Raw genomic sequence first — 12,833 nt, 5'->3', positions numbered from 1 at the left:
GTGAGATCGATCAAATGGACGTCCTATATGCTTCAGCTGTTGGAAGCTTACTGAATGCTTATAAGCAAGAACTTATCCTTACACAATTTATGTATCCGGGATGTTTTTGGCAGAAGTCCAGTCCAGATATAGATCACTGGAATAGAGTTGAGAATATTTTGCAATTGTGCAAAGATTTATAGGCTTCATGGTGAGTAAGAAAGAATAAGTACTCTCAAATAGTTGTGGGTACAAAAGTTAAATTTTGGCGAGATGTTTAGTGAAACCCACATAGTAGCTAACACTCGCAGTTGGAGTTTTATTGTGGAAAAGCTCCAAAGAAACAGTTGTGGTATCATCAAAGATGCATACCCATGGTATAGCTTGTTATGAGGCTTAAGGACAGGCGAAGTGGTTAAAAGAACTTACACCCGGAATTGATAATAGTATATAACAGCAATAACCATTTAAGTAGTTCGCTCCTATAACAACGGGTCAAGTGTGCTGCCAAACACATTGACGTTAAAGTTGTACGTTGTGAAGGAGAAAGTCCGGAATCATACTAAAAGTATTGAACATATAAGTAACAAGCAAGTGCTTGCGGATCCGCGTACAAAAGGCTTACCACCCAGTGTGTTTGGAGAACACACAGTCGACATGGGTTTATGGTATAGCCTATGATTTCCGGACAATAAAGGGCCCAAAGTCAAAGAATCTGTTTCAGAACAGAGATGTGTATTGTAGCTGTTAAGTCTATCGGCGATTGACCGTGACGATGAAGCATGCTCTATGCACTAATCTGTGATGGAACAAATAAAAGTGAAAAGGATTAAAGTCAAAGTTTAAAGTTGAAGTATGAATTGAGATCAAGGGGGAGAATGTTGGTTTGATCTCCGAACCACAGTGGCCCAACGGCCACTTGGGCCTTGACCTCGCGCCCTGATCGGGGGCGCCCAGTCCATCTATGGCTGACGGGCCCCCGTCACACTGCGCATTAAATAGAGGTGGAGTCGGCGGCTCTCAGTACGAGGTTCGCCTGAGCCGTACGCCCCACCTAGAAACCCTACTCTGATCTAACAGAGGGGCGCAGCCAGTGACAGGAAGCACCGCCGCCGCCACTGCACTGCGCCACCACGGTCTTCACTACGTCGCTCTCTTCACCGACCGTCGCTGCCTAGCGTAGAACTTCACCGATGAACCTGATGGCCGAATCCCCTACTCAATGGATGGTCAGTGCCTAACCCTAGCTCTTCCTCTCCCTCTCTGTCCCTCTTCGTTCACACCATTACTACGAAAAACCCAATGAAAACCCCACTGGATCCGCTCCTAGATGGTCCCAAAGCGTTTAACAGGGGTGTGATGGACTGATGAAGCGCCGAGCGAGCAGCACTCGTAGGGCATGGTTGTGCGGCTTCAGTGCGCTCGAAGGAGGCAATGCATTACGGCCACGTCGTCGCGGCGATAGCTTCCCCGCACCGGCAGTCCCTTTTCCTCCTCGGCGACGTAGAGGAGTAGAGAACGACGTCGACGAGGTGCTTTCCCGCGGCTACGGTGGTCTAGCTCTAGCAAGCAGGCACAAGCTAGCCGATGTGGCGAGGCTACGCGTGGTCTAGCTCTAGCAAGTAGGCACAAGCTTCCCCGCACCGGCAGTCCCGTATGGATCGATCATGTGTGGGTGGAGGCACATCGTGGGGAGAGAATGGGAAAGATGTTTCTAGAACAACAGAGCCATGGCTGCGATGCGATCGTAACCGTAGGAACTACGATTGGACGGACGAGATTAGTAGGCGACGTGGCCGAATGAACTGCTGGAGCTTGAACTCTGGTTTCGAAAGTAGTAAACGAAACTGGCTGTCTCAGGCGGATTTGTTCCCAACACAACCAAACATGTCAACCAAATAATAACCAAGCAAGAAACAGCGCGCATGATCGATCCATACGGGGAGCTTAGCTAGCATCAAGGAAGGTTCATTACACACAACTTTACTAGGACGTAAGCTGCTGACAGCAACACCGCAGACAAAAGGACCGCTGATTGGTTCTGCTACAAAAGCCTCCAGATTCAGGCATTCAGCAGCTAAGTCGGTTGGCGCAACAAGCGAGCCTTCAAGGTTCCAAGCTGGTTGCATGCCATACACACACACAGATCACTACCGCTAACCGAAATCAGTTCAGACGTGCCCCCTATCCTGATGGACCAGCACATCAGCAGAAGAACATGGAGCTCCTCACTTTCTCATGCAGGCGAGGCAGCTCCGGCACGGGAGCACTGCCCGCCGAGGTATGCCCTCCCTGGCTGGAGGAAGCGTCTGACATCTCCTCCAATTTCAGGAACGTGCCCACCTGGGCTGCAGCAAGGTGGGCGTAGCAGATTGGAGCAACTGCAAACAAAAACAAAGCGCGCACACAGAGTAAGTCTGCTGTGCTGCAAACAATGCTTCAGATTCAGCAATCGGAAACTGGGACTGTGTGGCCTACCTACTGAGATGGCTGTTGTGCTCCTTTGATACCTGCAAAGCAGGACATGGCAACAGTATAAGCAAAGGGACTATTATATAGCCAGCAACTAGTCACAGTGAAATGCAGCAACCAAAGTTCACTACTTACACGTAAGAGAGCGAATGAACAAACTCCTGCACTTCGTCAGCAGAGAAACCTATCTCATCGTGCAGAACATGATAATGGGTCGGCCTTGTTGTTCCCTGATACGAGCAGCAAGCACATACCAATATTTATTTAGCACTTAAACGATCTAGGATTCAGAGATAACTAACAGCATTTTGCTCTGGACAAGCTCATTCAGAGATCAGACACAACTTACAATCATCCCAGCATGTGCACACATGTAGAAGTCAAAGTTCTTAGGATGGCAAACTTTATTGTCCACGACAGTTCCTGCAGAATAACACATTTATTGTCACCACATCTCACAGGACACTGCCAACTCACATGCAAATGGTAAGTCACCTTGTACACTCGTTACAAATAAACATTACCAGGAAGAACATTGTCTGGTGATCCGGTCTGAAAAAACTTGGTGTGGTGGTTCTTTTGAGCAACAATCACAGTGAACTTGGGTGACCACTTCTCATCGAGAAACTTACATGCCTGCATTAATTAGAAGGATGTGCAATCAGTAGTATTTACCTTGTGGTGAGTACAAGCATTCGTTGCGAACTAAGCAAATGTGCAAGGACAAATCAAAACAAATGCATTACCTCAATTATCTGATCCAGTTCAATGTTGATGACCTGGGTAAACTGACTTTTGCTGACTCCATCCCTAAAACCAGCAAATGGTTATACTTACACCACAGTGGTTAAGAAAGTATCAATAATCCATTCCAGTAAAGAATGTACCATACTTCTCAATATTTTTTAGTTTCTAGAAAAAAGATTTAGTGATATAAGCAAATAATAACCCCAAAACTTCAAACCTGAAAATAATAATGTGGTCTGGTTTTCGCTTTCCAGAGCTAGTGTAGAAGTCAATCAGTGATTCCCTGAAAGTCCCAAATATGAAGATGAACTTAGTATTCAAAAGTCATCACGCTTAACATACATATTACATAAATCCACATACTAAGAAGATATCTCTTACCGAATGAGGCCATCATCATCACTACCCCGTGGCTTAAACAAGGATGACATCATTTCTAGTCTGGCGGATTGGGTGTGCACTGATGCTCTATATTTAGAGATAAGAGGCCATTGACGAGAACTAACCACCTAAACAAAGAGGAAAGTTATGGTTACATCAGATTAACAGAGATCCATTTCAGAAATTCACTCAGATTTCATGTGGGCAGAGGAATTGTACAAGTAAGGTATGCCCATCTTACCGCTGCGACTGAAGGTCTATCCTGTCCTGGATGACCATGAGACACATCCATACCCAAGATGATGGTGGGTACTTCCGACACATGGGGTATTGATGGAGATGCTTCAACTTGCAGCAACGAGTTCAGACCACCAAGCTGGTTAAAAACAGGGGAAAGAGAATGGTATAAGCATGCATTAGTGAACAATACAGTGCAAAAGAAGACAAAATCATGTCTCAAACCTTTGCATTAATCTTCATCAGCAAATTAAGCAGGTACGGATCATTGACTCTTGTTGGAGCTAGACACTGTGTGACAATACCAAACTCGGCCAGGCACTTTCTCTTCCAAGGACCTGGTTGAAACCAAAAAGGTATAATTATTGCAAAGGTGTGAGATATTTATATGGAGGAGTAACAGTGGCAACCAAATATAAACCAACCATAGACTTCGCAATTTTTCCTCTCAGGGAGAAGGCACATGAGGAACCTTGGAGCTCCAGGAAGTTTTGATTTTATCTGCCCAAACATATCATCCACTCTTCTCAACACGGGTGCACGCCTCATAGAGGGACTCTCTTCAAACACATCAAAAGGTTCCTCCATTTGCTGCCAGAAGAAAAAGTGAGCAACAGAAAACTGTTACAATAAAAGATGTGTGAAAAGCTAAAACATACAATTCCCTTTGCAGATGCATTCCTCATCAGGTCACGGATAAGATTCCGAACATCACAACGTGCAGAGAAATTAACAACCGCCCACTTATCCACAGAGCAGGTTTGATAAAACTTCTGAAAGGGGCAAAGAATTGGCAAATAAACATCAGAAGAAAGATCCTTCATAATCAAGAACTAGAGAAGGTAAAAAAAGAAACATGCTGAGTTGCTGACCCTATTGGTGAAATTCCACCGTCCATTTCGTGAGAAGATATCATCACCATGGCCAGCTTTCAGCTACAAGATATTAGATTTAGTCAGATACATTTTGCTGACATAATATTGGTACAACATTTAGTGAGAAAACAACTAAAGCTTAGAGAAGTGTCACCAACCTTTGGGGCTTGAAGGATCCTTCCTTCAACTTGGGTAAATTTTGGAGCAACTGAAACGCCACATGCCCTCAACATGGGGTCAGAATCATAGTTACCGCGTTGCAGTGCCTAGCATTTAGGGTAATCATAAGCTGTTGATTAATTCAGTCGTAGAAACCAATCCCATGTAGTTATAAATCGTTGCAGCATGCTAAAATCAAGGTAACAACTCACATCATTTAGAACTGTCATCCTTTCTTGAGGCTTCTGTCTAGACTTCTCAACAAGGGATGACCTTTGTAGCGTAGACAAAGCTTTGGTGTATCTTTGAAGCGGAACAAGGGAGCATAGCTAGTAACACAATACAAAAATATGAGATGCAAGATATATTTAATAAACAGAGATTTGATAGGATGTACACTAACATAAATGAAACAAACCTCGATTGGAAAATATGTTGGACGCTTTGCCCTCCCTGTATTTATACAGGGGAAATCACCAGAATACTTTAGATCGATTCCTTTCTTCGCATAGTAGTCATAGACAGTTATTTCAATGGTATCACAATCTCCGTTGCTACCATTTCTCTGCCTCAGTGGAAACCTAATTGCATATGTCGATGAGAAAGCAATTAAGCACAAGAATATCTCTGTCAAACAAGCTTGGCATTGAGATCAGAACACAATTAATAAAAGCAATATTTGCTGAACAAAATTCTTCTGGAACAGGCTACACACTAGGGTACATTTTTTTTCAAATACCAAGTAAAGCACGCATGAAAATAAACAAAACAGCAAGAAAACATGTCCTCACGTTAGTTCTTTGCAAATCCTCTCGCTGAGACCAAAAATCTTGAATTCTGAATTTGCAGGAGTGGTTTTAATCCTCAAGCCCTTGAGAGCACGCTTGGCCTGCATTGAATATGCACACCCCAAAATAGTGTTACCGTTCTACCAAAATAGATATTTCAATGCAGTAGCGTGATCATTCAAAAAGTTATATCCAAAGGTGCAATTTACCTTTTGCCAATCAATTCTGCTAGGATCATTAACATTCTGGTTAGAAAGAAGAAAATCAATAACAGGGCCAGGCTTCACGATCATTGTTGTTGAGACATCTGCGGATTTCAAAAAATAAGCTATCATGATCATGAAAGATGTAAGATTACAGAATAGACAAACATGGCACCGATACAGCCATACAGGACAAATACGTACCAACGTTCAGGGAAAGTCCACTCTGTGTGCCGCGGAAGCTTGAATGAAATCCACGGCAACCCATCACACCACCACCCAAGTCAACAAAGTTTGAAGGGTTGTTGTAGAAAAACGATTGCTTAACCAAAAGGCAGCCTCTGCAAGTAGTGAGAAAAATTGCCATGATCTAACTGCGGAAGATCCTCAAATCTACCTATAAATCATCCATGAAGATGCATAGCTACATACTGTTCTGCGGAATGCTGCCTCAGTATGATATCAAGAACACGAAGTGCCTCCAGGGAGTTCTCCGTTTCTTCGCCTCTAATGACTTGACCAATAGCACTCATAGGAACCTTTGCTGCAAAATTTATCTCCACTTTGAAAGTTTTCGTCTGGTATGGCCTCCTCACTCTCTTCCTGTCACCACCTCCAGGACTGTCATTACCTCCAGGGCTCCCATTGGCAGCAGTCCTACAACCACACACACACACAAAAAAAAACATCGCAATTACAAAGTACGATTCTGGATAAGCATAAACAACAAGAAAGCAGATCAAAGAATAAAATTAACTTTCCAGTAGACGCGTCCTCCAAGACGACGGTGAATTCATTGTTTTTTTGTGGAAGACCACCAACTGTAAACAGGCTCTTTTCTCCATCATATGCAAAATCCTTGTTGGAAAGCTCAGCGCGATATGTCTGCTGCAGTTTATCAATCACCTTTCTGCCGATCCCTTTACCTTCAACAGGTTGATCATCCTCATACTTCAGGTTCACCTATTCAAATAAAACAGCACTATCTCATCAGCCAAAGATAAGTTATTAACAAACAAGGGACACACAATGATATATTTTGAACAGAAGATTGTGAACTCAGTAAGAAGACATACATAATAGTGAAAGAAGAAGTCTTCTGTACTCTTCACGGCGACTTTAAAGTGATTTGAATAGAGCTGGACTAGCTGCCCTTTTCTTCCTATACCAGGCCTGTCCATCAGTAATCTCTTTGGCTTTACTAGCTTGTTTGCTGGTGATTCTCCCACAGCATCTTCAGCTTTAATGGGAACCACATCTGGTGGCACCGGCGGGGGTGGTGGCAACTCTTCATCCTCGCCATCATGAGAGCCCATTTTAAGATAAAACAAGCAGCACTCTCTGCAAAGAAACAAGGACAACAATGAATTGGTGCAAGGGAAGACAATGAGCACTTGAAAGAATGTTTTACCAATACCATGTAACAGCAGCAAGTTGAATCTTTCTGTTACCTAGCTTCTATACCTACAATCTTCAACACTATAAGCTCCATGTTTCTGCCTACTTCTTTATCAGATTAAATTCAAGTAAAATGCAGAGCCTCTGTGGTGAAATGAACGATAGGAATAGCTATAACTCTAATTCCATTCCCGAGTTCCCACCTCATTGGCACTAGCCACGTTACTCAGTCTTGTGCCTGTTTGCTAATGCAGAAATTTCGTTTTACTTGTTTCATATGACCTCCTTGAGTAGCAAGGACACATTTGGGACACGAATCTTTTGTACAGTATATCAGATGCACCATTAAGCTTGTCTAACTGCATGCTTTTGGTGGCAGCATTATACTGTGCAGATCACAAGGACTCAAGCGCACGACGTTACTAATAAAGAAATACGACTGTAGTTGGCTGTCAGATCACAGTGAAGAAAATGGGCGTAATGTTGACTTGAAGAATCACAGATTAAAAAGACAATCAGATGCCCCCGACCAAAGGCAGCATTTTGTTAAAACAAGGTTCAGGTAAGGAAAAAAAAAGATGGAAGCTTTTGGTGAAGTTGACAGGGTAAGGGGGAAAAAAAGCTTTTTATTAAAAAAAAATCTTGAGAAACCACCTGAACAGCAGACTCGCAGCTTCAAGCACTCGTCTTTATGTTATTGTTACACAAAAAAGTGGACATTTATTTTTTTTCCAAAAAATAGGAACGGTAATGTAGGAAACCCCTGTGAGATGAATCGCATCGCTGCAACAGCATCCAGAAACGTGTTAACCGCTAAAAATCCAAAGGGGGCTATCCTCCCCCCTCCCCGCCTCTATTTTTTTTAAGAAAGAGAAACAAATCTGCGAGTGTGAGGACTAAGAGCGGCAGCAGGAAAGGGACCCAGCTCTTCGTCCTCTGGGTGCAAGAAACCAAATGTCCCGAAACCCTAGGAAGCAGAAGCTGCATCTGCGGTAAGAAATGAAAGAGGAACGAATCCGGGTTTTCAGCGGCGAGGGGGCTAGGGTTTACGCATGCAGCAGCATTGCAGATTTGTACATACATGGACAACAGGACAAGCCATGAATCACAAAGCATCAAATCAAACAGGGGGGAGAGGGAAGAAGGAGGAAGGATTGGAGTCATCTCCACTTGAATCACTTTCACTTACCAAAAGCAAGGAAGACAGGAGGACGGGCGAGGCGAGGTCTCCCAGGTCCTGCTCCTCTCCTCTCCCACTCCTCAGTCCCCGAAGCCTGAACTGCCCACTCTGCTCCGACCGCCCCCAGCTTAAATGCGTAGCACCTCCCTCGAACGGCGGGCGGCTTTGCACTCCACCTCGGTCTCTCCTCCGGGCAGCCCACGTTTTTAGTTCGACATCTGGACATGCAGCTGGGCCGGGCCTGGAAAGTGGACATGTAAAAGCGATGTGGCCCATCTACGCCTCTATAATTCTAGGTCCCGTTAAGGGGATCACAGGATTGCACCAGGAATTATTTTAATTGATCAATGCTTATATAATTTTGTAAAGCAATCCAGGTAGGATTCATTCCAGGCAATGATTCCCCGCCAAACGAACGAGCCCTAAGGAAACTTTCCTAAACTTCTCTTTGGTTCATAGGAAAAAGAAAGGAAAGATTCCACAGGATTGCAATCCTATACTCCATTTCACAGGAAAAAAAACCAAGAGGTCAGAGCTCTCGGAAACTTTCCTGGCACGAGAAACAATTGCTCGCGCAGGCATCGTTGCGTCTATTCGCGCTGTTTCATTCCATCAGCCTGTTCGCTTGGTCGTAAACTATCATGAATTATAAGTCAGAATAGTATTTTTCTCTCACACCAAATCAGCCAGCAGTAATAATCCACGATCGTTTCAGCTGAAACCAACAGGCGGCATGATTGTCGGCAAAAACACAGCATTTGCTTTCCTTCTAGAGGACTGGGCCTTTTTATTATACATAATATATATACACGAGAGGCCATGGGCCTAAACAGCAAGAGCAGAGGTGCCTGTCCAGTTCGCCACCACGCATGCCTGCCGTCCCTGCTCCAATTCCTGTGTTTCACCTGACCTTCAACCAAAGGCCTTCTTTACATTTTCCTTTGTTTTGATTCCTATAGGATTAGGAAAGGATGGCATCTTGATTCCTAAGTTTTTCCTACTCCTTTGTTTTTCCTATCCTGTAAACCAAAGGAGCCCTGAAATTATATAGTACTCCCTCCATCCCAAATTATAAGTCATTCCAAGAATCTTGGAGAGTCAAAGTTTTCCAAGTTTGACCAAATTTATATAACAAAATAATAATATTTATCATACCAAGTAAGTATCATTAGATTCTTCATTAGTTATATTTTCATATTATACCTATTTGATGTCATCAATCTTTGTATTTCTCTCTATAATTTTAGTCAAACTTAAAAAAGTTTGACTCTCCAAGATTCTTGGAATGACTTACAATTTGGGATGGAGGGAGTACAATCTTAAATTTGATTTGACTAGGTTGGTAGAAATCCGTATTAAATTCAATATATTTCTAATAATACCTATTTAGGATGATAAATATTACTCCCTCGTTCTAAATTATAAGTCGTTTTGACTTTTTTTTATTCATCCAAAGGAACTTATAATTTAGAACGGATGAAGTAGTATTTTATATATAAATTTAGTCAAATTTAACATACTTTATTTAGTAGTAATATTATAGAATTGTATTCTTCTCCGGATTGAGAGACTGTATAGCTAAACTAAGGATGGCAATGGGTAAATCCCCATCGGGTATGGCCACCCCAGACCCGTCCCCGCCATAAAAATTTGGTACCGCCAGAATACCCATACCCGGCCGGGTAAATCATACCCGGCAGGTCACCCGTATCCGCCAATAATTTATTCACGCACATGAAAATCAACAATTCAACAGCCGATCGGTCCACCCTAGCTATCACGGCTAGTACTCATTTTTCAATCTGTATGACATAATAAGAATGGATGTTAATAAAAAAAGATATGCTATAAAAAATATCAAACATAACAGGTATGGCAGGACATGGGAAACAAGTAAAATCTATCAATTTGTTCTATTTGAACTGCTTACATATGGCAATAGGGGAATTGGTAATTGCACAACACGACAGTACAACTGAGGAGCTAGGATAGCTATGTCACTAAATATAGGAAAAAAATAAAGTTATTTTAGCGGTATACTAACCGAATGCAATGCTATATTGCCTATATGCATGCATTGTCATGATATCCATAGTAAAATGTTTTTGTATGTCAAGATGAAATAAAAAATTTAGGCATGCCAATAAATAAAACCTGAAAGTAAAGACATGGTGATATGATGGGTTTGACAGACATGGCAGGATATGCTTTGGTTCATTTAAACTAGAAGAAGCATATAGTCATAATAAATACAATCTGGCACTAGCACTATTGTTCTTGGGTTTACTTACATCAGTGGCTGCAGCAACTTGCGGCTAGTACTAGGAGGCCGAGTATTAGTTACTGCACCACCTCCACCCGAAGATGTGGCTGCAGAAGAGGAGCGGCGGCCAAAAGGAGCAGCAGCACCTTCCCGAGATGAAGCCAGAGAAAGAGGGGGTCAGCTATCCTTTTGTTTCGTCTTCTCCACGACCGCAGTAACCCTGGTCCTTTTCTTCTCCTTGGTGGTGGTGTTCTTGGACTTGGATGTATGAGCGGCGCCGTTCCCGTTCTTGGGCTTGGATACAAGAGTACTGGCGGCGCCGGCGCCGTTCTTTGGATCCGCTGCAGGAGCGTCGGCGGCGACTTCAACTTGGACCTCCGGATCTTGTAGCTTCAGAGTGTTCACGGCGTCGACGAGCTCGAGATCTGGGTGGCTTCAGGTGGACACCATCCTCCAAGACCTCCACGAAATCCCTTGACGCCGGAGTGAAGGAGTTGGTTAGTGCGGGGGAAAGAGGCAAAGGAGCGCGGAGGGCCGAGCACCTCTACAGTGCTTGCAAAGAATATGATATGAAGGGGATTAGGGGAAGGGGAACAGGGCAATCACCGTTCTTGCTCGAGTTGCTTCGTCGTCGGCATGGCGTGGCGAGTTCTTGGCGCTTCGATGCGATGCGAATACGCGAGACGCCGAGACGAGGTCACAAGGGGTGGGTGGGTGGCGTAGTTTTTTTTGGCGGCGGCATTTTTTTTGGTGAGTGGTGATTGCGGTGCCAGGCTGCCAGCACCGAGACTAGGTAACGACGCGCTTTACTCACGCGCCTATTTTTTCGGCGGCGGGAGGTCAGGTGTCGAGCCTCCCTTGAGTGGTCGAGGGCTCTAGCGGCCAAGTTGCCAAGCGGGACCGGCGGGTGAACCTAGGGTATTACATCGGCTGGTGGGCTTATTTAGTTTTTGGCCTAGTATTTTTCACCCATGGGTAAACGGGTACGGGGATTGCTGGAACATACCCATACCCACGTATCCGATGGGTGAAGGGTTTGGTCCATTTACGTATCCGTGGGTAGTGTGTTTAGTCCATATTTAGACCCTAATGGAGTAAATACCAGTCGGGTATCGGGTCATGGGTCCCCATTGCCATCTTTAAGCTAAACGGTATCAATCTCTCATCGGTTTGTGGTATCTCATTTTAACCCTTCTCGCTTTAAATTTAGAGCCGTAAAATCTGCGTTGGCACTACAATACTCGTGCCATGACCTGACCTGCTTGGCTCGTATGCATCTCTCACACGTATATGAACTAGTGAAAGGCGCGCGCCATTGCGCGCGTTCGTAGGGATAGGTAAGTTCATAGTCGAAAATATATATTGAAACATTCGATGTACAACCGAGTTAACAGTCAAATAGACAGGTATGTAGTTGGTAACATTACACAGCCAAATATAGATTAAGAACAGCTGTAGATAGAGTAAATAGTTTGTGAACCTATCTGAAATTTTAACAACTGATAAAACTCAATGTAAGGAAACTGGAGATACACAACCAATTTTCTGAACCAAACTGTTATTTCGCAATCCAAGCCCTGATGCTAACATGCAAGTATTTGATATGGAGAAAAAAAATTGGTTAATCTGCACTTTCATTTGATCCTCCTGGTATCAGTTGGGAAACAATGAATCATACGATCCGATCCTTTGATGGACTCCTTTCGGGAAGTATGCACATGGAACACATCCTCTGTCCTGCCAGATTAATCTTTCTCAGAACCTTGTTAAGGCTATTGGAACACATGTATCTAATGATCTACTATTAAAATCGTGTGCACTCAAATCAAGACATCTCAAAAATAACCTTCCGATCAATTGTGTGCATATATGCTTGCAAGAGAAGGTTGAGCGAAATTGGAATTTGGATAGAAATAAACGGAGGGAGGCAAATTGAGGGGTACCTGTTACTCTTTGATGTTCATGAATGATGGTTGCCTTGTCCAGGAGGGATTTACATATGATTCATGAACTGCACTTGACCCTAGCCAGATCTGAACACCTAGCAATGGGAGAAGCCTGTAGTGACTCCTTCAGTAAAAACCTAGATTGTCAGTGGCAACACAGAAAGGAAAATGGACGCCAACCTCTTAGAGAATCTACCGGAAAGGG

The 12,833-nt window shown here is 43.6% G+C and overlaps 1 protein-coding gene across 1 annotated transcript; it reads right to left on the bottom strand.

Annotated features, from left to right (window-relative positions):
* Positions 1-1,905: 1,905 nt before the first annotated feature.
* On the bottom strand, positions 1,906-8,569 carry LOC136514023 (protein argonaute 4B). The gene is made up of 23 exons (XM_066508002.1): positions 8,429-8,569; positions 6,918-7,182; positions 6,599-6,804; positions 6,274-6,498; positions 6,046-6,182; positions 5,848-5,945; positions 5,642-5,739; positions 5,269-5,431; positions 5,063-5,179; positions 4,850-4,957; positions 4,689-4,751; positions 4,476-4,589; positions 4,242-4,407; positions 4,042-4,154; positions 3,821-3,955; positions 3,580-3,707; positions 3,416-3,481; positions 3,198-3,261; positions 2,976-3,087; positions 2,801-2,874; positions 2,587-2,681; positions 2,458-2,489; positions 1,906-2,360 (listed from the first exon to the last, which is right to left on the bottom strand). Exons 2-23 carry the CDS (start codon positions 7,155-7,157, stop codon positions 2,185-2,187), a joined length of 2,730 nt encoding a protein of 909 aa, XP_066364099.1. The 5' UTR covers positions 7,158-7,182; positions 8,429-8,569; the 3' UTR covers positions 1,906-2,184.
* Positions 8,570-12,833: the final 4,264 nt, after the last annotated feature.

The sequence above is a fragment of the Miscanthus floridulus genome, chromosome 16 (genome assembly GCF_019320115.1).
Source record: "Miscanthus floridulus cultivar M001 chromosome 16, ASM1932011v1, whole genome shotgun sequence".
Taxonomy (NCBI): domain Eukaryota; kingdom Viridiplantae; phylum Streptophyta; class Magnoliopsida; order Poales; family Poaceae; genus Miscanthus; species Miscanthus floridulus.
The sequence above is the reverse complement of the archived record's forward strand: the minus strand, read 5'-3'. Positions and strand labels throughout refer to the sequence as shown.

Bases quoted from the DNA above. Each gene is read 5' to 3' on its own strand.
- LOC136514023 (XM_066508002.1), bottom strand. From the start codon at position 7,157: ATGGGCTCTCATGATGGCGAGGATGAAGAGTTGCCACCACCCCCGCCG. The intron at 6,499-6,598 runs GTTAATTTTATT...GTGTGGTTGTAG, and splicing joins GAGGACGCGTCTACTGGAAA to GACTGCTGCCAATGGGAGCC. The intron at 3,088-3,197 runs GTAATGCATTTG...TAATTAATGCAG, and splicing joins AACTGGATCAGATAATTGAG to GCATGTAAGTTTCTCGATGA.